The following is a 24,971-nucleotide window of genomic DNA, read 5'->3' as shown; positions in this document are numbered from 1 at the left end:
GTGTGGACCTCCTCCACGGCTCGCGTCCATGGAGTACCCCATTCTCTAACCCTTGCTGCCTTGGCGGTGTTTCAACAAGATATAAAGTCAGCCAGCACCCAGCAGCAAGACTGCAAAGCTCCACCTCGCGGTGGCTGCCGAGAGCTGTTGGAGGGAGAATCCGGGAGCAGGCAGGGGACAACTTCGTATGAAGGTCTGAGAGTTCCAGCAAGGGGAGAACGATGCCCTGGGTCACGGGACGGGCAGCGCGCCCAGGGCAGGGCTGCAGCCTGTCTTCTTGGACTCACACCTCTGAAGAGGAATCATCCCTCCCAACCCTCAGCCTGTTTATCCAACTGTCACTCTGCAGCTCCCTCCCCCCCTAAACTTCTCCCCCGGCCCCATTTTGAACTCACAGCAATGCGGTCCTTCCTGCTGCTCAGACCAAAACCTGGGAAGTCACCCTTGGCTCTTCCCTTTCTCGCATCCATCCAAGGGTAAATGCCATTGCTTTCAAACACACCCAGAATCCAGCCAGTGTGTGCACCAGCCCGCGCTTACCGAAGCCAGATCCACCTCACTCCTGTTGCTACCCAAGGCCTCCAGAGAGCTTTTTTGGCTCCTGCTGAGTCCCCCACAATGAATCCCAAACACAGCTGTCAGGGCCATCCTTTGACAATTTGAGGCCAGGCCACTCTTGTTGGAACCTCCCAGGACCCAGGACATGAACACTTTTTTACTCTGGCTTCAACTTCTGCTGAGTGCTGTCTCCTAGATGCCTGCAGGGGATGCTCGCCTGCTCAGGCCCCCCCGGTACCCCCACCCAGGGCTCTTCCGCCTCAGGACCCCAATCACCATGGCAACTCCCCAGTGAGAAAATGCGTCAAACTGAACGAGGAGTTCAGGGCCCCCGCAACCTTGTGTAGGCGTGGAGAAGAGCTGCATCACAGAGCGCAGTCACCTGTACCACGGAGAACCAACCCACAGCTGACAAGACTGCATTTCTCCCAGGAGGCCCCGCGGCGGCAGCTGCCGCCAAGCCCCATCCTTCCTCAGGCCTCCGAACACGGTGCTTTTTCCGCTTTTGGTCACCCTGGCGATGGAGGAAGCACTCTCCGTGCCTGCCTGAGTCTGAGTCTTAAATACAGTATTAGGAGACAATGCAAGATTTTACTGAGAAAAAGTGAATTTTTAATTATCTTGTGAATCTACTTAGAAAAACACACACAAGCAAAGTTCACAACTATAAATTTAAACCTTTTGCACTAAAAAAAAACACAAAACAACAAACACAAAACCACAGGCATGAACTGTAAACCTGTATTAATTATCGACTAGTCTTCAGGTTAATTCTTAGCAGTAATTCAGTATTTTCCTCCTTGGCAACTGTAATGTTTTAGCACCAAATGATCTCCTGCAGAGGTACTAGTAACAACGCTGGCTGCCGGTGTCAGGAGATGCTCTGCACACACCACTCCCCACACACATGGCCCACTCTCACGCCACACAGACAGGAGGCACGTGGATATGGTGTCACACGCTGACTTCCAGGGCAATGGAAATAAGACAGAGGGCACACGGGTCACACGTCTTTTAATGTAGTGCATTCGTAGAAAAAGGCAGCTTCCGCTCCCAGGCGTGCGCTCGTCCTCAGGCTTTATATCATGATTTAGAAGATGCAGACGTTATTGCCTAAATATTATTCTATACATTTCCATCAGTGTTCAGGAAAACACTTTCAACTGCTACTTAATTTACACCGTAATTACTGGGTTACAGCTTTAGCTCGTTGGCAATTTTGGAAGCAATATTTTTGAAAGCTATGGAGGTCCCTGATATCCGCTTAAACCGGACCCCGTTCAGAGACAGTCTTGGCAGCTTGCACACCTCCATTTCCCACTGCACGAGGTTCTCTGCGTGCCCATCGCCGTGGACACAGAAGAGCAAGAAGCGCTCTCTCTGCTCATAGTCGCAGCTGTTGGCGTCCAGCACTTTGCGGATCTCCCGCATCATGTCGCTGGGGTCCATGGAGCTGGTGGTCTTCATGCTCCAGGTGAAGCGCAGGGAGCGAGGTTTCGCTTCTTTGTTCTCGTCCTTTTGCTCAGCAGATACGTTGCGACTGAAATGCACAGCGGCAGGCTTATTTTTAACTGCACAGGAAAGTCACCCTGGTCCACTTTAGCTAGCTCACATCTTCAACACAGCACAGCAAGCAGCTCCACATTGTTCCTGCAGACTCACATCTGTAACCTGCTCTTTTACTAAGCAGTATTATCTATCTCTTCCCCTCCCAAATCATGACCCACACATGCAAAAATATACCTACTTAGGAATCCTTCAGCCACCTGTTCTTACTAAAATTAAGAAAGCTATTTGGAAATGAGGCCAGGTAGACAGAGCCCGGCTCTTCCGCTCAGGGAGGGAGCCACTCAAGCCTTCGGTTGTTCCATCTTGGCTGCTTGGTCTCCAAGTCTTCCTGGGAAGACCACACGCCATAGCCACCACAGATCTGGTGACGGGTAAGCAGGGACTCAACATCCATGGTTCACAGGCACCATCCCTCCAAATAGCGCCAGAGGCAGTGCACACTGCCTGCCAGCTGCACGGGGCCATTCTCTGTCACTTCCCACCCCTCATTTTCCCTTCTGTTTTGCTAAACTTGCAATTTCATAGCTTAAAATAATCTGACATTATTTTGCTTCCAAAGTAAATGTAAAAATGCAATGTTACAGGCTTGCATGTCTGCTAAGGCTACAGTGACCTGTCTGCTTCCCACGAGGGATTCACAGCATGCAAGTCAGATACTAAGTAGGTTACAAAATGAGCAAACGTCCTTCAGATGGTTTGGGGCTCCGAAGACTGAGGCAAGCACACAGCAGCAGCACTGAGAAAGGGCAGTCTGCTAGAGGGCTTTGGGAAAGAGCTGGATTCTGCCCAGGAAGGAGGAGGGGACAGGGACAATGAAGCAATGGCCTCCTGGGCGAGCTAGGAAACCGCCACAGAATTTCAATACAGTGGAGCTGAGGGTGAGTGGACTGGGGGTGTTCTGTTTTGAGCCAAGTTAGTATCATCAGCAGAGGAAGCAGCAGGAAAGTACAGGCACAGTAAGGTGCACAGACCAACGGGAGCTGGGGCGGGGAGTCACTCCACAATAGCAGCCGGCACTTACTGAGACCGGCCACAGGCAGGCCTGGTTTTACTTGATACTAAGAGGTAAGTCCTGTCATCACTTCCCTATTATGGATGTGGAAAACTGAACTGGGACAGCTGAAGCCCACTCCATGCTGGGACAGGCAGGCCTGGGTTGGGAACACTGCCTGGTGTTCACCCAACACTCGGCCATGACGTCGTCGAGCTGGGGTTGCTGAGGTGGCTTGCAGCAACCCATGCAGAGCCTAGCAAGGATGCGGCTGGTCAGGCAGTGGAGACCACTGCAAGTCTGAATTCAACAACGTCACATGATCAGAGCTGTGATTCATAGAGATATACAAAACACAGTCCTAAGCCTCTCATATCTGTGCAACAACTGCTATACATAACTGAAAAGCAAAACATTTGATTATATAATCAACCTTAAATAATCATTCGTAAATGAAAATTCTACTCAATATTTTGCTCTTACTCCTTGAGAACAGAACCATGTGAGGGGTCACTAACACATCGAGGGCTTCCTTTGACCCCCAGACCTGGGTTCAGGCTGTGGATGTTTGGGAAGGCAAGCTGGAGGCAGGCATGGCCATGCACTTAACAAACACAAGAACCCAATTCCCCAGGCTGCAATGGGGAAGGCTTTGGCAGTAGGGAGGCGCCCTCCTGTGGCTGCCAGCAGTGGCACACCCAGCTGGTCTGTACCCGCCCACCTCAACAAGGACAGCAAGGACTGTGACACACAATATTCAGATCTCAGTGTTGCCAGGGCCACGGAAATGAGGTAACATCTACAAAAGATTTCAAGTAAAAATTATTGCCCTCACCTTGAGCCCTCATATCTCCCGTTCCTCTCATATTCAGTTGGAAGCCTCAACGAATAGAGTGTAGAAGCAGAGAGAAGTGGGAAAGAGAAAAGAAATCTTACATGCTAGTACAGACATTATAAAATGAATACATCTAACATGTCTGGTCCCAGCGGGGCTTATTAAAACGCCTCCCCTCCGCCTGACTGAGCTGCCACGTCTTCTCCACGAGGACACCCACCTCACACAGGCAATGGCGTCCCGGCAGGCTTTTCTTGGAGCGCACTCATGGTGCTGGAATGGAAGTGTTCTTGCTTTCTAACCACTCCCACAGTCTAACATGTTTTCAATTAAAAGGAAATGGGCTATCTGTTAAATTCTACATTCAGTAACATCTTCTGTCCAAGGAAAAATTGGACAGCTGGGTACTGATCATGGAGGAGTGGGTATTGTGGTGCAGTGGGGGTCAACCCACTGCTGGGGACGTGGGCATCCCATAATGGAGTGCCAATTTCAGTCCTGGCTCCAATGTTTCTGATCCGATTTTCCACTAATGTGGCTGGGAAAGCAGCAGAAGATGGCCCAAGGAGTTGGGTCCCTGCCACCCATATAGGACAGCTCGATGGAATTCCTGGCTCCTGGCTTCTACCTGGTCCAGCCCCAGCCCCAGCTGTTGTGGGCATTTATGGAATGAACCAGTGGATAAAGATCACTCTCATTTTCTCTCTTTCTCTGTCACTTTGCCTTCGAAATAAATAATGAATAAATGTTTTCTAAAAAAGATCACAGAATGGAGTTCCCAACAGGAAGCAAGCATGAAATTTTTCTAGTTTTTAACAGAATTCATGTTAACAAAACCTTGCAGTGACTCATCCATTTCTTCAAAAACCACAGCTTGGCCTTCTGTTGATGGAGAGGCACAGGCAGAACGAGGTCTTTGGTGGCAGCTTCCCGCCTTGCGCGTGCACATTCCAGACAGCAGCGTTCCTGGCGTTCTTATGGCCATCACCAAAGAGCATCAACTGAATGGGAGCTCTACCTACCACAGGGCCTGAGTGAGGACAGTGAGGCACACGGGCTCTCTGCAGTGCAGGCGAAAAAGTGGCTTTTGAATGGAATACTACTAACTTCAAATTTCCGGAAACATGAAAATATTTCTGCTACAAAGCTGCTCATATCTTAATTTCTTTAAAAAAAGAAAAAAAAAGCCAAACTAAGTGAGGCTGTAGGTCTGAATTCCATGCTTGTTTCCAGTCTCAGGGCGTTAGCTAACGCCTCTGCCATTTCAGTCTTGCTAATTCAGACTTCAATGAAAACACAATGACTAACGCAAAGGCACTTACCTCTCACAGCCCGTGGCTCATCAGTAACTGCACACTAGTTACCGAGTACCTCATTCTTCAAACAGGAGCATGCCAAGTGTTATTAGTGTGAAGACAGAGTTATTTGGAATCTAAATAATTCTACCAAAGAAAGATAATGCACAGAGCATGCACAGGGCTTGTGTTGCATGGGTGCCAGAGCTCCTTTAAAATGTCTGACAGAGTTAATCTATTTCTTTCCAGTTTCTTTTCAAGGAAATAAGTACTTAGTTCTTAGCAGAAAGTTTAGTTTTTAAGGAAAAAACAGGGCCAGAAAGCCAAACCTGATGTTAATTGCAGGAGCCATTTGGGGGTGAGGATTAAAAAATAAGTGTGTATATATAAATCCTACCTTTTGATAAACCTGAATGACATGTTTCTAAAAGAAATTAAGCCAAAAAAAAAAAAATTAACGAAAGTGACTTGCACAAACCAAACAGAAAATCTAATCAGTTATAGACAGAAAAAACAAAAAAAAAACCCACAGGGCTCCTCTTTTGGCCAATAAACAATGAACTGGTAACATGTTGAAAAATTAAATTATTGCAGATAACTAAATGAGTGTGAAACAGAAATTAAAAATTGCAGTTGTAAGAGAATGTTTAGTAATAAATACTACTGACATTGGCTATAACTGTATTTGAAGTTTTATAGATGGATATACTTTTAAGATAAAACTCAATGTCTTGTGTTAAAGACATGCTTTGCAATGTAACATTTTTCAATTTTCTTCAGAATATGAGTATCTAATGAACAAAAATCTCACCTTCCTATATAAGCATTACAAATGTCATTATAAAATATTTAACCACTAAAAGGTTCAACTTATTTTAGAAATGAGTTAAATATTCACAGAATGCTTGTACAATGATATGATATAAATCACATTTTAAGAAAAAATACAGTATTTGGATTTAAAGTATACTATTCAGAGATTTAGATCTCAATGAAAATTAAGTCACCAGGCATGGATTTTATTTTTATGTAATAAACTGAAAAGGAATGACTTGGGGTATCACAATTTTTTTTTTTTTTTTTTTTTTTTTTGACAGGCAGAGTGGACAGTGAGAGAGAAAGACAGAGAGAAAGGTCTTCCTTTGCCGTTGGTTCACCCTCCAAGGGCCGCCACGACCGGCGCGCTGCGGCCGGCGCACTGCACTGATCCGACGGCAGGAGCCAGGAGCCAGGTGCTTTTCCTGGTCTCCCATGGGGTGCAGGGCCCAAGCACCTAGGCCATCCTCCACTGCACTCCCTGGCCACAGCAGAGGGCTGGCCTGGAAGAGGGGCAACCGGGACAGAATCCGGCGCCCCAACCGGGACTAGAATCTGGTGTGCCGGCGCCGCTAGGTGGAGGATTAGCCTAGTGAGCCGCGGCGCCGGCCGGGTATCACAAATTTTTAAAGAGATGTGTAAACTGTGCCAAAAAGAACCTGACAAGAGTTTTCAGGGTTTTATGCTCATGTCATCAGCTTACCTACGCAAGGGCAGGATGGGACTTGTTAACCTCTATTTATAAAACCAGTCCACTTCTGAAACTATTCACTCATATGTATTTGTTGAATGCCTGAATGAAACAATGAAATCTGGATTTCTTCTAATCTGCGCTAACTCTGGCCCTGTTTTATATATCGGTGCAGTGGGCTAGGTCAGCGCTTGCTACTCTAGCATCCCATTTCAGAGCACCAGTCCAAGCCCAGCTGCTCTGCCCCTGATCCAGCTCCCTGCTAACACACTTGGAAAACCAGCAGAAGATGGCCCAAGTGCTTCAGACCCAGATGCAGTGTCTGGCTCCTGGCCCTGGCAGCTGTGGCCAATTTGGGAGTGAATTAGCAAATGGAAGATATTTCTCCAATTCTCTTTCAAATAGATAAACAAAAAAGACATCTTGACTACTATAGAAAACTGCCAACCACTTCATGATCAGACCACGTACACAGACAAAAAGGAACACATGAAAGTATTTTATAAATAAGCACTACATGATATACAAGGTGGTATCATTTGAACATTTATTTGAAAATGATTAAAATGTCTTTACTATATACTTTCCTTTCCCAGGGTTACTAGCTAAAACCTCCATGACCACCTGTCTTAGCTGTTTCTCCCATGACCACTACATACCAACAGAGGGAAGACCTTGGATGAAGCTGAGGGATGGAGACCAAACCATCTGGATTCTTGCTGGAACCACACAGATCCAGCTGGGGCCCAGAGGCACTGTGTCTGGGCTGTGGTGCTACTGGGGAAAGGGTCTCCAGGCCCTCAGAGTGGGCTGGGCCTGCTGCAGGGGAGAGGCACAGTCCTCCAGAGCCAGCTGCTCTGAGGGCAGGTCTTCTGACACTAGCCTTCTTCACACCTGACCAGCTCAGCATCCCTCACAGGCAGCAGCTATGTACAGACGTCTTGGCTTTTCAGGCATTGCCACTTTAATTCTAGCAGTGATTGCTAAGGGGAGGATAGACGTTTCAATGTAGCAGCAAGGATTTTAATTCTTTTTAAGAACAAAGTGGCTAGTACTAAGGGAGAAGACAGACCTGTTTGCAAACTTTAAACAAAATCAGGGAAAAGGCTATCTTTCTGTAAAAATTTGGGGTAGAAATGGACTGGGAATTGTAAAATAATAATTGTTTTAAAAAAGATTTATTTTATTTATTTGAAAGAGTTACAGAGGGAGAGGGAGAGGGAGAGGGAGAGGGAGAGGGAGAGGGAGAGGGAGAGGGAGATCTACTGCTTTCCCAGGCATATTAGCAGGGAGTGGGATCAAAAGTGAAGCAGCTGGGACTCGAACTGGTGGCCATATAGGATGCCGGCACTGCAGGCTGGGGCTTTAACCTGCTGCGCCACAGCACCAGCCCCAAGAATTTTTTAAAAACAAGCAACCTGTTTCCAATTTCAATTCAAACACAAAATAAATGTATTTAGAAATTAGAGACCAGGAACATGCCTGCCAACAGGTCTTTGCAAAGCTCTCCATGAAGGGCACAGCGCAGCACCTTGCAGGCCTCTCTGGAGATCCACCAACCTGGCTCAGGCACTTTTTTGCTGTAGGAATCTTGAACGCATTCCTTAATCTCAGAACCTCATCTTTAGTTTCCTCTATAAAATGGGGAATCTCTACCCTACAGGGTGGACTGTGGAGATTCAATGAATCAAAGGGAGTGTATGTATATGTTACTAGATCACACACATATTTGTATGTGTAAAATGAGTATATCTATGGACATGCATCTTTATCTATCTTAGCACATGGTAAGCATCTAAACAGCAGCTGATATTCTTATTAATGGCAGTCTTAAAACTATCAGAAAAGGGCACAAAGATAATCAAATCATCTCAAAGATCTGAGTGTGCACGGTTTTATTTAAAGAACCATTATGTAACAAACTATGAGGACACAAAGCTTCCTTTTCTGAACTCACAGAAACCTGACTGCTGGCACATTCTTTCTGTGCTCAGGGCTCTGAGAGGGAAACATCTGTGACACTAAGCCGGATAGGGAGGTAAACAGCCAGGTGAGTGGTACCTGGCTCCATCTTCTACCACCCAACTTTCATAGAAAGATCTCATTTCTGAGGTAGGATCTGGGAGACAAGCAGAAAAAAAGGAATGAATTATTTGGGGGCGTGGTAGGGAAAGGCACAAGACTTTCCTTGGGTTGAACTCAGTCTCCATTTCTGGTCACTAACAGGTTCCCCAAATCTGGGAAAGCACTTTAGACCTTTTTGTTTTATGCACTCTGGAATGGGGTGTCTTAGTGAAGGGCTGAGAGTATGAGGATAGGGCCGGTGCCGGGGCTCACTAGGCTAATCCTCCGCCTGTGGTGCCGGCACACTGGGTTCTAGTGCCGGTCGGGGCGCCGGATTCTGTCCCAGTTGCCCCTCTTCCAGGCCAGCTCGTGCAGTGGAGGATGGCCCAGGCTCTTGGGCCCTGCACCCACATGGGAGACGGGGGAAGCACCTGGCTCCTGCGGTGGCCATTGGAGGGTGAACCAACGGCAAAAGGGGGACCTTTCTGTCTCTCTCTCACTGTCCACTCTGCCTGTCCAAAAAAAAAAAAAAAAAAAAGTACAAGTATAGGCTGACCTCTGTCTCCTCTGACTTCTAGTTAATGCTAAAGTAAATGTAAAGTTACTAATTGTTGTAATACAACTTTCTGAGACCAAGAAAGAGAACAATGTTAAGATTTAAACTGGAACAAGCTCAGTTCTCTTAATGTCAATGAAGTGAGAGAGCAGGAGGTGTCCCTCTCTTTCAAAGCTGGGATGATGACCAGGACTATGTCATTTTCTTTGGTGCCTACATGGAATGCCAGCTGCTTACACCTGTATCAGACTTGGGGTGGTGCTGAACTGCAGTGAACACATGCTTGATCACAAGGGACAGTTAACAGCAGAAATCTTCCAAGTGCTAGATAACTTTCTAAGTGCTGTGAAAGGACTCTGAGCTCTGCAATTGCTCTTGTAAGGGTTTTAGTTACCAAGATATACATCAATCAGAGTAAGAGGAGCTAAGGCAGAATGAAAACCTTCCACGAAGCAGCTGCACAAACCACAAAAGACATTTCTCCTTGTTCCCAAACAACCAGCATCACCTGCACTCACCTTCTCGTGAGTTTTGAAGTTAATTTACTAAAGAGGTTCGTGGAGCCCCGGCTGCGAGTCTGGGACAACGGTGTGGCTTCGTGGGACAGGCTGGGTGAGGCGGGTGGGCCATTGTATGTTGCCGTTCGCCGCTCCCGGGGCTGGCCGTGGAAAGTGCTACGGGTGGCAGTGCCTCTTGGGAAGCGGATTCGATCCGGCGTGGCTGCACTGCTAATACTGTGAGTTGAAGCGACTGGGGTCCTCTGGTCAGGGACGGTGCTATGAGATCAAAAATACGAGGCTCTGAGATCTCCTGTTCACAAAATCACGGCACACAGAATTCACATCACTTCCCAAGGCAGAAAGTCAGGTATAACAAACCCAAATCCAAGAGGTGCTTAATAGGACTTACAAACAAAAGGAGGTGGGAAAGAGGACCAAGCAATAGCATGTAAGAGAAAGCCTCACGGAGTTCCAGTTTACGTAAGTCTTTAAGGACAAGATTAATGGAAGGGAACTCAGGACAGAACGGCCGACTCAGGCTTCTCCCCTCTGCTTCCCTCTCAAACTGCTTACATGTAGAGAACTGTGCCAATGTGAGAGAAAGAAAGGATATGGAGGTGTAAGTAAACAACAGGCAACTAAAATGTCTGGAAGCACACAAATGGCATAAAATCCCACATGCTGAAGGCAACGCAGGAGGCAGAGGGAATTTCTTTTGCCCTTTGTGGTATGCAAAGGCACAAAAACACACAGATGACCAAGGACAGGGACAGGATGTGCTTAATCACAATCCCATAGAAGGACACCTTGGGGACGACTGTAACAAAATCTTGGACTATAAAATCCACTGCACAGAATTGAGCAGCAGTGGGTACACGGCAGTTTCACAGGAATGTGGATTTTTCTTACACAGCCTTGAAGTTATCCCCTCCACTGTCTACTGGAGTTAGCATCATCCTGGGGTGCCCACAGGCTGACATCGACATCGACTTCTGATGTCTCAGCCGGCAGGTGGAGGATGTGGCACAAACTGAGGCAGTGCTAGCTGCGTAAGCGAACACTTCTGTCAGGCTGGGAGGGGTTTGGGTTCAGGCAGAGGCAGAAACAACAGTATGACGGAGTAATGGTGAAAAAAGAGGAAACTGCTATTCAAAGCACACACCTTCCTTCCCAAACAATCTCAGCTTTGTGAAAGAACAAAAATCTCTTATCTTGTTTCGGGGATTTTTGGTCTATCTGATAACCTAGAGCTGGCTTTTTTTCAAACAGTAATTTTAAAAGTTTATTAACTTAAAGAGTAAGTGTTATGTGTGAATTATCTATGTGAGAGTAACAGCACCCTCTGAGTTTGCTACAGGCAAAACAGCAATTCCCTTTAATCTTGACGGACACAGTCTAAGATGTTCAGAACCTGATACACTACGTTTTTTCCTATGCACACATATCAATGATAAGATTTCATTTATAAATCAGGCAAATTAAGAAATTTAACAATAATATAGAAAAATATACTGTAATAGAAGTTGCTTAAAACTTAAGAATTGGGGCCAGTATCATGGCACTGGTGGTTCAGCTGGTTGTGACACCCACATCTTAGTTTCAGTCCCAGTTACTGTCCTTCTGATCCAGCTTCCTAACACACCAGGGGAGACTGCAGAAGATGGTCCAAATACTTGGGCCCATACCCACCCATGCAGGAGACCAGAGTTCCTGGCTCCTGGCTTCAGCCTGGTCCAGACCTGGCCACTGTGGCCATCTGGGAAGTGAACCAGTGGATGGAAGATCCCTTTCTGTCTCTCCCTTTCTACTTTCAAATAGATAAATACATATTAAAAAAGTAAAATAAATGAAAATTTATGAATTATTTCTAGAATCTTCCATTTAGTATTTCTGGACTATGGTTGACACTAGGTAGCTGAAATTGTCCAAAGCAAAACCTTGGATGAGAGGGGACAACTGGAGATAAGCATATTGTGCTGTCAATCTTTCCGAAAACACACTGACATATCATATCCTGTGTTGCCTTTTTTTTTTTTTTTTTTTTTTTGACAGGCAGAGTTAGACATTGAGAGAGAGAAAGAGACAGAGAAAGTTCTTTTCTGTTGGTTCACCCCCCAAATGGCTGCTACGGCCAATGCACTGCATCGATCTGGAGCCAGGTGCTTCCTCCTGGTCTCCCATGTGGGTACAGGGCCCATCCTCCACTGCCCTCCCGGGCCAGAGCAGAGAGCTGGACTGGAAGAGGAGCAACTGGGACAGAATCCGGTGCCCCAACTGGGACTAGAACCTGGGGTGCCAGCACCGCAGGCAGAGGATTAGCCAAGTGAGCCGGGGCACCGGCCATGTTCTTTTAACAACAGTTTCAAACTTTGCTACTCATAGGACATCTATTCCTTTATAAAGGACAGCCAAAATTCCTAAAGAATCAAAGCTCCTTCTTTCAAGATGGGAAAATTCTTCAGAGCAAATTAGCTGTTTACAGACCCTACAGTGGTTGAAGGCTGCAGTTCACCTGCACAGACAGTTAAGGGCCAAAGCCACCCTGGAGGTCTCACTATGACCACTTCTACTCAACTCCAGTTCAGTCATAACATCTGCAGGATCCCAAGGGACAGTTTCTTTCCACTAGGGACAACAGAATTTTAGAATTTCCTCAACTCCCACTTACAGACCCCCTGTGACATCTGTGACACAGACCCTGGTGTCAATGTCTAGGAGCTCTTCAGTCGGCCCTCTCTCTCTGTCCACCTCTGCCATCAGAATCTGGTATAGGGCTTTGTTCCTCATCTTTATCATCTCCCTGACTTCATCCTCTACCTCCAATCTATCCACCAAATAGCTGTGAACTCCTCACAACACAAACATGGCCTGTCACTTATCTGCTCATACCCTTTTGCAGCAGTGAGTCAAACTCCTCATCTTCAGGTACCTGCGGTCTGCACCCTGCCACACTGCCAGGCTCCACCTTCTGTTGCTTCCTCTTGGAACCTGACTCTGGCTCTCCTGATCAGCACTAGTCAATGAACTTCTCCAGGAGCTTCCTCTCAGCCTGGAGAGCAGGCACCTATCCATGCACTCTGGAGGTCATTTCCTCCATGAAGTTTCCTCTGATGTGCTGCTCCTTTAGCGTCTGTAGTCATGTGTGCCACACTGGATCACAGTGACTCTTTCCTACTGGGGCTCCCTGGAAGAATGGCCCATAATCTTGTCAGGGTGTCCCGTGGGGTCAGACGGAGCCCCAGGCAAAGCAGGTACTCAATATATGCTCTTCTTAAGGAGACTAGTTAGTCCAACAACAAGCTACTAGAATTCTGACATTCCTAACATGAGGGAGACAGGTCTTTAAAATGAATTGGTCAAAAAGGGCTGCTTACATTAGAAAAAAGTTTATTTTCATTTATTTGAAAGGTAGAGAGCGAAAGAATGCTTCCATCTGCTGAGTTACTCCCCAAATGCCAACAGCCAGGGATGGGACAGGCTGATGCCAGTAGCCTAGAACTCTATGTGGGTCTCCCACATGGGTAGCAGGTGCCCAGGCAATGGAGCCATCATCTACTGCTTCCTGGATGATAGAGCAGGAAAGCAGATTGGAAGTAGTTAGGACTCAAACCAGCACTCCCTATATAGGATGCAGGCATTCCAAGTGGTGGCTTAACCTGCTGCACCAACACCCACACCTGTCTTTGCACTTTTATTTGAGAATTTTTCCCTCTGCTTCGGGAGAGTGGCTCGATATAATCAGAGAATAACTGGAAACAAATGCCTTATATAATAAATAATTAGAAAGATCTCATTTTCCCCTATTTAAATGAAGGGCAGTGAATGAGAGATCAATCAACTGATCGATGATCTATTCCCTGGTTCACTCCTCAAATGCCTGCAACAGCCTGGGCTGCACCAGGCCAAACCCCGGGGGCTCAGAACTCAATCTGGGTCTCTGAAGTGTGTGTCAAGGACACGAGTACTTGAGCCATAAGCTGCTGCCTCCCAGAGTGCACACATTAGCAGGAAGTTGGAATCAGAAGTAGAGCCAGAAGTCAAACCCAGGTACTCTGATATGGTACGTAGAAAATCAAGGCAGCATCCTAACTGTTATACTAAAAACAAAAAAACAAACAAAAAACAACAATCCCAGTCTCATTTTATTAAAAATATAAGAAAAACTTATTTATTCATTTATTTGGAAGGCAGAGAGAAAGAGATCTTCCATCCATTGGTTCCCAAATGTCTGCAACAACTAGGGGCTGGGCCAGGCCAGCGAGCAGTCTGGGATTCAATACACATATTCCACAGGGGTAGCAAACACTCGAGCCATTACGTGTTGCCATCCAGGGTGTACATTAGCAGGAAGCTGGCTCAGAAGCAGAGCTGAGACACAAATCCAGGGATTTTGATATAGGATGTGGTCATCCCGAAGGGGGAGACTAACTGCTGCACCAAATATCCACTCTTTTAAAGATGCCCTTTTTATGTCAGTGTGTTTGGACAGGTTTTCTGTCACCTCCAGCAGAGAATCCTGACTCAGGTATTTAAACAAATGCCTGGTTGTTCCTTGTATGTGTGTACAAAGAGACATATTTATATAAAAATTATAATTTTATAACACATTATATATAAACACAATTATTTTCTGTGCTGTTTTACCTATTCAGGACAGGTCAAGGTCAACATAGTTAATATGCTCAAGTGTTGACATTTTCTAGCCCAAACTGGGAAATGAGATCAATGGATATACCAAGAATAGCAGGGGGAAGGGAGGCAAGAGTTGATTGTTCTTCCCTGGAGAATACTAGTTCCAAAAGCCATGGGGGGAGGGGAGGTTCAACTCAGTGCAGAGCAGCAGCTATGCCATCTACCCAGGAGACATGCACAGGCAAGACCTACAGGTATGTGAGCTGTTGGACCTGGCCTCATTACAGCTGGAGTCCTCAGAAAGACTGCCAAGTTGACATTTCCATTATAAACTGCTAAGTTTTATGATGGACCAATCTTAAAGGTGATTAAATCAATCATTTCTTTAGAAATGTAGTTCATGTCATTCCATATCCTCCATTAAACGAGCAACAAAACAGATCTGTGCTTTTGGCTCCTATGGTAGGACAACTGTCCTGACATAGAAACAGTAACTCAGTAAACGTCTTCTGAATTTTAAGTTCATAGACTCAAACTCACAAAAATTCTATTTACAACAGCTCCAAAAACACAACAAGCTACATTTTCAAAAGCTGGTTGCTGTGGAAGTTTGAACAATATTTATTTTTCCAGAAAAGTGTTAACAATTATGATTACAGTCACAATCTAGTATACAACATTCTATGTAAGCAGAACAGTAGCTGTATTACATTTTTAGTAGTTCTGGGTCCAAGGAAGCACCGCGTCTTAAATCTTACAGAAATAACAGTATTTTTTGTAAAATTCAAGTTGCAAGAAGTTGAATTCCTATTAATCTTCTCAACTGTTTTGTTTTATACGTTTACATTTTTCTTAAAAAAAAAAAAATAAAGCCTCTAATCCACTTGGGGTAAAGGACAGGTGGTCTGAATCAGTCTGATAGGATGTTTTGGCTCATATCAGAATATTCTGACATGAAAAGTTTTAGTTGCTGACTAAAAGCATATTCAGGGGCTGGTGTTGCTGCGTAGTGGGATAAGTCTCTGCCTGCGGTGCCAGCATCCCACATGGGCACCGATTCGTGTTCCAGCTGCTCCTCACCTGATCTAGCTCTCTGCTATGGCCCGTGAAAGCAGAAGATGGCCCAAGTTTTTGGGTCTCTCACACATGGGTACTTGAGCCATCGCACCTGCTGCCTCTCAGGTGTGCATTAGCAGGAAGCTGGATCAAAAGTGAAGGTGGGACTAGAACCCCGGCATTCCAATATGGGATTCAGGCATCCCAAGCAGCATCCTAATTGTTACACCAAATGCTTGCTTCTAGCTTTATTTTGCAAATAGTGAAGCTCATAAAATAAAAAGAAAGATTGGACCAGTGAAGGATCAACAAATGGGCTTGTGCTGTGGTGCAATGAGTTAAAGCCAAGGCCTACAGCGCTGGCATCCCATATGGGAACCAGCTTGAATCTCTGTTGCTCCAATTCAAATTCAATGACCTGCTAACACACCTGGTTAAGCAGGGCAAGATGGTCCAAGTGCTTGGGCCACTGCACCCCTGTGGCAGATCCAAAGAAACTCCTGGCTCCCGGCTTCAGCCTGACGCAGCCCCAGTTTTGTCAATGAGGAGTGAACCAGCAAATGGAGAATCTCTCTGTCTCTCTTCTCTCTTTCAAATAAATAAATAAATAAACTCTTCAAAAAGTCAACAAGTAAAATTCTCAAAAGGAAAAACCTATGTAAAAAAAATCAATTATGGTGGCCAGTGCTATCGAACAGCATATAGCCACTGCCTGCAGTGCTGGCATCCCATAGAGGCACCATTTGGAGTCCCAGCTGCTCCACTTCCGATCCTGCTCTCTGCTATGGCCTGGGAATGCAGGGGAAGATGGCTCAAGTCCCTGGCCCCTGCACCCGCATGGTAGACCTGGGGGAAGCTCCTGGCTCCTGGCTTTAGATTGGCCCAGCTCTCATTGCTGAGGCCATTTGGGAAGTGAACCAGTGGATAGAAGACCTCTCTCTCTCTCTGCCTTTCAAATAAATATAATTTTTTTTTTTTAAATAAATTAGACTGCCTGGGGTAAGGTTAAAAAAAAAATCTCTCTGGGGGCCAGCACCACTGGGGGCCAGTGCTGTGGTGCAGCGGGTTAAAGCCCTGGCCTGAAGCACTGGCATCCCATATGGGTGCCGGTTCTAGTCCGGGCTATTCCGATCCAGCTCTCAGCTGTTGCCTAAGAAAGCAGTAGAACCCAAGTGGGAGACCTGGAGGAAGCTCCTGGCTTTGGATCGGCACAGCACAGCTCTGGCCATTGCAGCCATCTGCGGAGTGAACCAGCTGATGGAGGACCTCTCTAACTCTTTCCAAAAAAAAAAAACAAAAACAAAAACAAAAACAAAAAACCTGGTGAAACTCATCTTCAAAAGCATTTGCTAAAACTGAACATACCTTCATGATAAAAATTCTCAATAAATTAGGCACAGAAGGAACACATCTCAACATAGTAAAAGCTAAATATGACATACCACAGCCAACACCATGCTGAGGAAAAGTCGAAAGTGGAGATGCTTCCTCTGAGATATGGAACAAGATAAGGATGCCCACCTTCAACATCAACACTCCTTTTCAATACAGTACTGAAGTCTCGGCTAGAGCTACTAGGCAAGAGAAAGAAATAGGATGGGGCCAGCACTGTGATACAGCAGGTTAACGCCCTGGCCTGACGCACTGGCATCCCATATGGGTGCCGGTTCAAGTCCCAGCTGCTCCACTTCTGATCCAGCTCTCTGCTGTGGCCTGGGAAAGCAGTGGAAGATGGCCCAAGTTCTTGGACCCCTGCACCCACATGGGAGACCTGGAAGAAGCTCCTGGCTTCGGATTGGCGCAGTACTAGCTGTTGCGGCCAACTTGGGAGTGAACCATCGGATGGAAGACCTCTCTCTCTCTGCCTCTCCTCTGTGTAACTCTGACTTTCAAATAAATAAATAAATCTTAAAAAAAAAATGACAATTAAGACACCCCATCCCCAAACATCATCCTATATTCAAAAGCTTAAGACACTGGTTAAGTCTTCATATAGCTTTTATCAGCCATGACTGTTCTCAGGTTGAAGTTCTCAATAAACACATCCAGAAGAAAGAAGTCCAACATACTTAAGTTCACCTAGGAATGAAATTCAGTGTGGTTGTTTCAGAAGTTAACAGGTGCAGGTATCTTGTCGCTTACTAGTACTTTAAATCAGTGAAGGTGTAAGATGAATATGTGGGAGAGGAGAGGAAAAAGCAACAATCTGCCTAAGAAGCTGTCTGTGCAGAGACAGAGACTTGTGCATCTAAAGGAAAACTCAAAATTCCTGTACCAGCCAGGGCCAGGCCAGGGCGAGGTAAGGAGTTTGGAACTCAATCCAGGTCTCCCAAGGGGTTGGCAGGGACCCAAGTACTTAAGCCATCAGTTGTTGCCGCTACTAGAGCCTATTAGCAAGAAGCCAGAAATGGAGTGCAGCACTTCAGCACGGATGCAGGCATCCCAGGGCGTCTGTTTGCTCAACACTGGCTACACAGATTTTCAATTCATTTTTTAGAAAGAAAATGAGAATCCAGGCTCTACTGAAACCATGGGCCCTGTCTCCTAGGGTTTGGTGCTGGGGCTTTGATTTGTTAAAGGCAGCACCTTCAAAAGCTAAGTATCTCAGTGATCAGTGCTGAGAAGTAACGAGGCCCAGGCCTCAGGCTACTGAAGAGTCAGTCCCCAGTGAAGATGTTTGTAGGGGAACGCAGAAAGGAAGCGCCTCCAATGAAATTGAAGAAGCCTTGAAATTACTTCCACAGGGTGAGCTGAATAACGTAGGAAAGGTCAATGAGCAGAGAATGGGCATGCACACAAGCCCTGCTGAGGGCACAAAGATAAACAGAGTGGGGACAAATGAAAAATGGTGGTTCTTGGTCTGAACACTCTTAAAAGGTCTGACTCTGTACCTCACAGCACCACACGCTGTAAAGCCTAAGAGGAGCCTGGCAGAGTACTTCAAGACCTAGGATCATTTGTGAAAACAAGAGGGGTCATGCAAAGTTTTCCCTGTCCTGCAGGCAGAAATCTGTAACATTAGAAACTTCTAGTAAAGTCATATACATACCAATACACACACATTCATGTACACACATACGCAAATGTATCTCATATTAAGTCACTTTTGAACTGTAAGAAATCTGATAATTAAAAAAAAAATCAGAGACTACTACAAAGAAATAAGTATACAAATCATTATCTATAAATCAGCCCAGTTGCCAAATTCTAGTTCTTAATGATTTTTAATCATAAGAAATATAATGTTACACATATACACAGAGTCAGAAAAGAGAACACAAAAATGAAAATATTTCTAGAAGCACTAAATAATAAATATCACTTTACAACTCAGACTTCAGTGACTGCGAGACAGGGAAATGAGACAGTGTGGTTTTAAGGGCAGAGGAAGAGTCTGCTTCAGCAGTCACTGAAGTTAGTGATGCCACATTTCCTGTCATCAATGAGATCCAAAAATAGAAACCTTACAATGCAATTTAATGTCAGAAAAAAAGAACGATGATGTCAGACATGACCATTAAATAACGCTCCAGTGAGGAGGCCACAGGACGACACACGATTTTACAGATTTCGACCTCGGCACTCTGACTCATGTCACATTAACTTCAACTTACTTTACACAACTCTTCCAAAAATAAGACAATCTGTAAGAGCCTGGTAAATTTGTTCTATTTACAATATATCTAATGTTTCTCTTTTTCTTTCTTTTCCTCTCTTTAATTTCAAACTAACTCTACCTTGCAGTTTCTGGAACTTTAACCTCAAGGAAGTCACCTGCAGTATGACGCTCTCCTTACTGACATCTTACACGCTTCACGCTGTCAATCACGCTCCTTCCATGCATGCTTGCCCCTCAGCCAGAGGAGACACTCTGCTCCCCTGGACTCTCCGGTCTCTTCCTCAGGCGGAGACTACGCTACCGCTCTGCTATCTGGGCCTTTGGCAAACAGCTGACGGTGGCTCATCCTTTAAGGGTGTGACTCCTGGTCTCAGGCCTTCATCCCTTTTCTCTTTTGGCCTTTGTGCAAGAAATTGATGTGCAAAAAATTATTTCATTTCCTTATTCACTGTCCTACAATGAAACCATGGTTTACCACCTACCTCCTCTGGGAAACCTCCCTGGTTTAAGGCAGTCCTTCTCATTATCACACAGCCAGTCAGGAGGTTCAGGCTCTGGACACTTTGAATCCTAAAGTCTTTCTCAAAATAAGCACTCAAATTTAACTTATCATTAGAAAATACTGACTGTTAATGCTTGAATTTTACCACGAAGTAAATAACATGCTACCATTTATCTTGGGGGAAAAATACAAATTTTCTTGCAAACACAGGTGAAATTTTGTACCTGTTCTCTTTGCCATTCTGAATCACTGAGTGTCTATCAGCTGTGGTTCTCTCACTGCAAACGTAAGTATTTCGCCGTGTCATTCCACCAGATGCTGTGTTACTCTACAAAAAAGGGCATTTTTATGTTCCATTATTTGGCCAAGTACAGCACAACAACAAAAAAACTCACCTACACAGACATAAATACTCAGTCATTAAATCAAATTATACTAAAACATCAACCATAATGTCCAAAACATCAGAAGAGGGTTTGAGGGCAGTAATCTCTATGTTCTCTCCTGGCAGAAGAAACGCAAGGTAACCATGGTAGGATGACTCTGAAAAGCTGGTCTACAGGGGCTGGCGCTGTGGCACAGTAGGATAAGCCTTCGCCTGCAGTGCCAGCATCCCATATGGGCACCAGTTTTGTGTCTCAGCTGCTCTTTCTTCTGACCTAGCTCTCTGCTTATGGCCTGGGAAGGCAGGACAGGATGACACACGTGCTTGGGCCTCTGCAACCTAAGTGGGAGATCCTTAAGAAGCTCCTGGCTCCGGGCTTTGGACTGGCCCAGCTCCAGCTGTTATGGCCATCTGGGGAGTGAACCAGCAGATGGAAGATCCTTCTGTCTCTGTCTTTAACCCTATTTCTTAAATAAATAATGCATTTTTTTTAAAAAAGGTAAAGCTGGTCTACAAAAACAATAAAATAATAATTCATGAATTACTTTAAATAGGACAGTAGGGTAATTATGTATTTTTAAAAGCAAATATTTTTCAAAGTTAAAAAAGCAAGATTATATGGGGCTGGTTTTACAGCATAGTGGGTAGTAAAGCCACCCTCTGTGGTGCTAGCATCACATATGAGCACCAGTGTGTCCCAGACGTTCTACTTCCAATCCAGCTGTGAATGGCTTGGGAAAAGCAACAGAAGATGGCCCAACTGCTTGGGTCCCTGCCTCCCCCTGGGAGTCCTGGATGGAGCTGGATTCAGGTCAGCAGTATAATTATAGACAATTACCTAATGCTCTCTCTCATTTTCTTCCCCTTGTGATTTCATTAATCTGTGATCCTCGGCACATGGCAAGAACTCCAACAATGTTCTTTCTCCTAATAGCCCTCTGAAGACTCAGTGCAAACACTGTGGCCAGGGCACGCAGTCAGGAGGCTTCTGTCTGCTGGCACTATATGCTGCACTTTACATCCTCTGAGCCTAACAGGTCAGCCCATTTCTCAGTGCCTATCACAACCTAGAGCTCAACAGATGCTGGGGAGTCACTGGACAGGCCCAGAGAGATCTGATCACTCAGATTGTATGTGGGTGCTGTCATGTGAAAAAGCATGTTGAAACAATTGCCAATTCAACAGTGTTAAGAGGTTAGGCTCTCACGAGGTGAGTGGGCCACGAGGGTTCTGCCTTCATCAATAGGTTAGTGTCTAATAAAGAGCTTTAGGGAAGGGCTGGTGCTGTGGTGTAGCAGGTAAAGCCGCTGCCTGCAGTGCCCACATCCCACATGGGCATCAGTTGGGAGGCCCGGCTGCTCCACTTCCAATCCAGCTTTCTGCTATGGCCTGGAAAAGCAGTAGAAAATGGCCCAAGTGCTTGGGCCCCTGCACCCACATGGGAGACCAGGAAGCTCCTGGCTTCTGGCTTCAGATTGGCTCAGCTCCGGCCACTGGAGCCATTTGGGAAGTGAGCCAGCGGATGGAAGACCTCTGTCTGTCTGTCTGTCTCTCTCTGCTTCTTCAAATAAATAAATAAAATCTTTAAAAAAAAAAAAAAAAAAAAAGAGCTTTACGGAGTTAAGTTTGTCCCAGACACAGCAACTGTCTCCTTTGGAGAACATAGCAACAAGGCACCATTTTTTTTTTTAAATTTCTTTCCTTATTTTATTTCTTCCTTAAGAGTTACTTCTTATTTGAAAGGCAGAAGCAGAGAGAGGGGGAAGGATATATATGAAAAGAAATATTTCTTAAAAGATCCAATTTCTTTTTTTCCCCCCTTTTAAAGATTTATTTATTTGAAAGGCAGAGTCACAGAGAGGCAGAAGCAGAGGCAGAGAGAAGTCTTCCATCTGCTGGCTCGATTCCCAAATGTCTGCAACAGCCAGAACTGGGCCAGGTTGGAGCCAGGAGCCAAGAGCTTCTTCTCGCTCTCCCAAGTGGGTGCAGGGGCCCAAGGACTTGGGCCATCTTCCACTGCTTTCCCAGGCCATAGCAGAGGCTGGAATAGATAGAAGAGGAGCAGCTGGACACAAATGGGCACCCATATGGGATGCCGGCACCACAGCTGAAAGCTTAGCTTACTATGTTAAAGTGTCAGCCCCTAAGAAATATTTTCCATCACTGGTTCACTCCCCAAATAGCCACAACAGCTCAGGTAGGAGCAAGTCAAAGCCAGGAGACAAGAACTCCATAAAGTTCTCCCACATGAGTCATCTTCCATTGCTTTCCCAGACGAATTAGCAGGGAGCTGGATAGGAAGAGAGACAATCAGGACTCTAATGGGTGCTCATGTGGGATGCTGATGTCACACCCAGCGGATTAACCTGCTGCACTACAACGCTGGTTCCGCAAGGAACCATCTTGGAAACAGCACAGCCCTCACCAGAACCCTCAAGGTTCCCTTGCTGGAACCCTGATCTTGGGCCGCCCACTCCAGCGAAAGTGAATTACCCAGGCTCAAGTGTTCTGTTAAGGCTAAGAGGGAGTGTCAACTCCAACACTACACCCACAGGACCACTCTCTGGATCAACACTACTTACACTAGGGACAGCAGAGCTTTTCTTGCGTTCAGGAATATCTGCCTTATTGGGATTACTTGCATTGCCAAGCATTGGGCTGGCTGGAGCAATCCCCTTTCCTGCAGCAGCACTGACGCCCGTTTTCCGGGAGGGGATTCCATCTTCTTTGAGGTCACTATCTGCAGTGCTGGTCTGACTCCGTTTTGGATAGGCCACAACAGAAGGAACAGCTGGTCCAGCTAAAATAAAGAGTGCAGGTTTTAAGACAGAACAGTTTTCCATCTTACTTTGTAAAAATATACATATGTTGTAAGATGACCTAAGATTGTTAAAAGTAAACATTAAAATCCTGTTTTCCACTGATACATGTTTACTCTATACAATGAATTCACTTTTGAAATTTCACTTATTAGTCTTTTTGTGCCTTTTTCCTTTTTAAAAAAGATTTACTTATGGATTTGAAAGGCAGAGTTATAGAAAGCGAGCGAGAGGGAGAAGGAAAGAGATTGTCCATCTGCTGGCTCATTTCTCAAATGGCTGCAATGGCCAGGGTAGGGCCACTCCAAAGCCAGGTGTCTAAAACTCCATCCAGGTCTCCCATGTGGGAGCAGAGAGCTGGAACAGAGTTGGAGCACCCGGACTCAAACTGGTGCTCAATGGGATGCTGGTGTAGACTGTGGTTTAACCTGTGTACCACAGACCTGGCCCTCTGCCTTTTTTTTTTTTTTAATGTTTTATTTATTTATTTATTTATTTATTTCAAAGTCAGAATTACAGAGAGAGACAGAGGGAGAAACAGCTGCAACAGCCAGGACTGGGATAGGATGAAGCCAGGAGCCAGGAGCTTCATGAGGGTGCAGGGGTCCAAGGACTTGAGACAGCTCTGCTGCATTCCCACCAGGCTTATTAGCAGGGAGCTGGATCTGATACAGAGCAGCCAGGACTCAAACTGCTATCCATATGAAATGCCAGCGGTGTAGGCGGCTGCTTTACCTGCTACACCAAAAAGCTGGCCCCTCCTTTTCTCAAACATTAAAAAATCTGGGGCCAGAGCTATGGCGTAGTGGTTAAGACACCATCTGCAGTGATGGCATCCCACACTGGTGCTGGTTCGAGTTTCGGCTGTGCAACTTCTGATCTAGCTCCCTGCTAACGTGCCTGGGAAAGCAGCAGATGATGACCTCAGTGCTTGGGCCCCCGCACCCAAGTGGGAGACCTGGAAGAAGCTCCTGGATCCTGGCGTCAGCCTGGCCCAGTCCTGTCTATTGAGGCCATTTGGGGAGTGAACCAGTGGATGGAAGATCTCTGTCTCTCCCTCTCTAATTCTGACCTTCAAATAAACAACATTTAAAACAAACAAAAAAGATTAAAATTTTAAAGTTTATTTATTTGAAGGGCAGTGACATGAACAGAGACAGATGGTGAGTGTGTACATGTGTGAAAGGGAAAGAGAGAGAGATTGGGGGGGGGGGGGGACAAAGAATAGATTTTCCATCTGCTAGTTTATTACTCAAATCCCCACAACTGGGTCAGGCCAGATTTTGCCAAAGCCAGGAGTCAGGAACTTCATCTGGGTCTCCCATGTGGGTGGCACGAACCCAAGTACTTGAGTCACCACTGCTGTCTCCCAAGGTATGCTACAGTAGGAAGCTGGATTAGAAATGGATGTGGGGCTCAATACTAGGCACTCTAATATGGGATATGGCCACCCAAGTGGCAGCTTAACCTGCTGGGTCACAATGTTTTCCCCAAAACTATTTTTTTTTTTAAGATTTTATTTGAGAGGTAGAGTTACAGTGAGAGGGAGAGACAGAGAGAAAGGTCTTCGTTCTGTGGTTCACTCCCCAAATGGTTGCAAAGGTCAGAGCTGAGCTGAACCAAAGCCAGGAGCCAGGAGTTTCTTCCTGGTCTCCCACATGGGTGCAGGGGCCCAAGCATTTAAGTATCTTCTACTGCTTTCCCAGGCCATAGCAGAGAGCTGCATTGGAAGAGGAGCAGCCAGGAATAGAACCAGCACCCATATGGGATGCTGGCACCACAGGTGGAGGATAACCTACTGCCCCACAGTGCCAGCCCCATCCCCAAAGCTTTTTTAATTAGTAACTATCTAGAAACTTCCTTTAAAAACAATTTACAGAGGTGTTACTACATAAATAACTAACCAAACCACTAAATATACAACATGCAAAGTGTAGATTCATCTCCGTGAATTACAGCTTATTTTGTATAGTGGATACCTTTACCTTATGGAACAAAACAGTAGATATCTTACAGGTATTTCTTTTGAAGATCTACCTTGGATTCTAAAAGAGCACTCACAGGCTTCTAGGTAAACAGGAAG

The 24,971-nt window shown here is 45.6% G+C and overlaps 1 protein-coding gene across 12 annotated transcripts in view; it reads right to left on the bottom strand.

Moving 5' to 3' along the window:
• Nucleotides 1-1,147: 1,147 nt before the first annotated feature.
• Nucleotides 1,148-24,971, bottom strand: part of MARK3 (microtubule affinity regulating kinase 3) — a 105,703-nt gene continuing 81,879 nt past the window's right edge. For 4 of the 12 annotated variants that reach the window (XM_002721712.6, XM_017337734.4, XM_008248641.5 and 1 more), the window contains 6 exons: nt 22,652-22,869; nt 19,909-20,012; nt 9,894-10,151; nt 5,646-5,672; nt 3,954-3,998; nt 1,148-2,098 (listed from right to left, as the gene is read on the bottom strand). In XM_002721712.6, coding sequence (XP_002721758.1) covers nt 1,753-2,098; nt 3,954-3,998; nt 5,646-5,672; nt 9,894-10,151; nt 19,909-20,012; nt 22,652-22,869 — 998 coding nt within the window. In that variant the 3' untranslated portion in view covers nt 1,148-1,752. Of the gene's footprint in view, nt 2,099-3,953; nt 3,999-5,645; nt 5,673-8,636; nt 8,875-9,893; nt 10,152-19,908; nt 20,013-22,651; nt 22,870-24,971 lie in introns of those variants that run through there. The other 8 variants (XM_002721714.6, XM_017337735.4, XM_070065439.2 and 5 more) reach the window with 4 other exon arrangements.

The sequence above is a fragment of the Oryctolagus cuniculus genome, chromosome 20 (assembly GCF_051225735.1).
Source record: "Oryctolagus cuniculus isolate XC-2025 breed Fujian yellow rabbit chromosome 20, ASM5122573v1, whole genome shotgun sequence".
NCBI lineage: Eukaryota > Metazoa > Chordata > Mammalia > Lagomorpha > Leporidae > Oryctolagus > Oryctolagus cuniculus.
The sequence above is the reverse complement of the archived record's forward strand: the minus strand, read 5'-3'. Positions and strand labels throughout refer to the sequence as shown.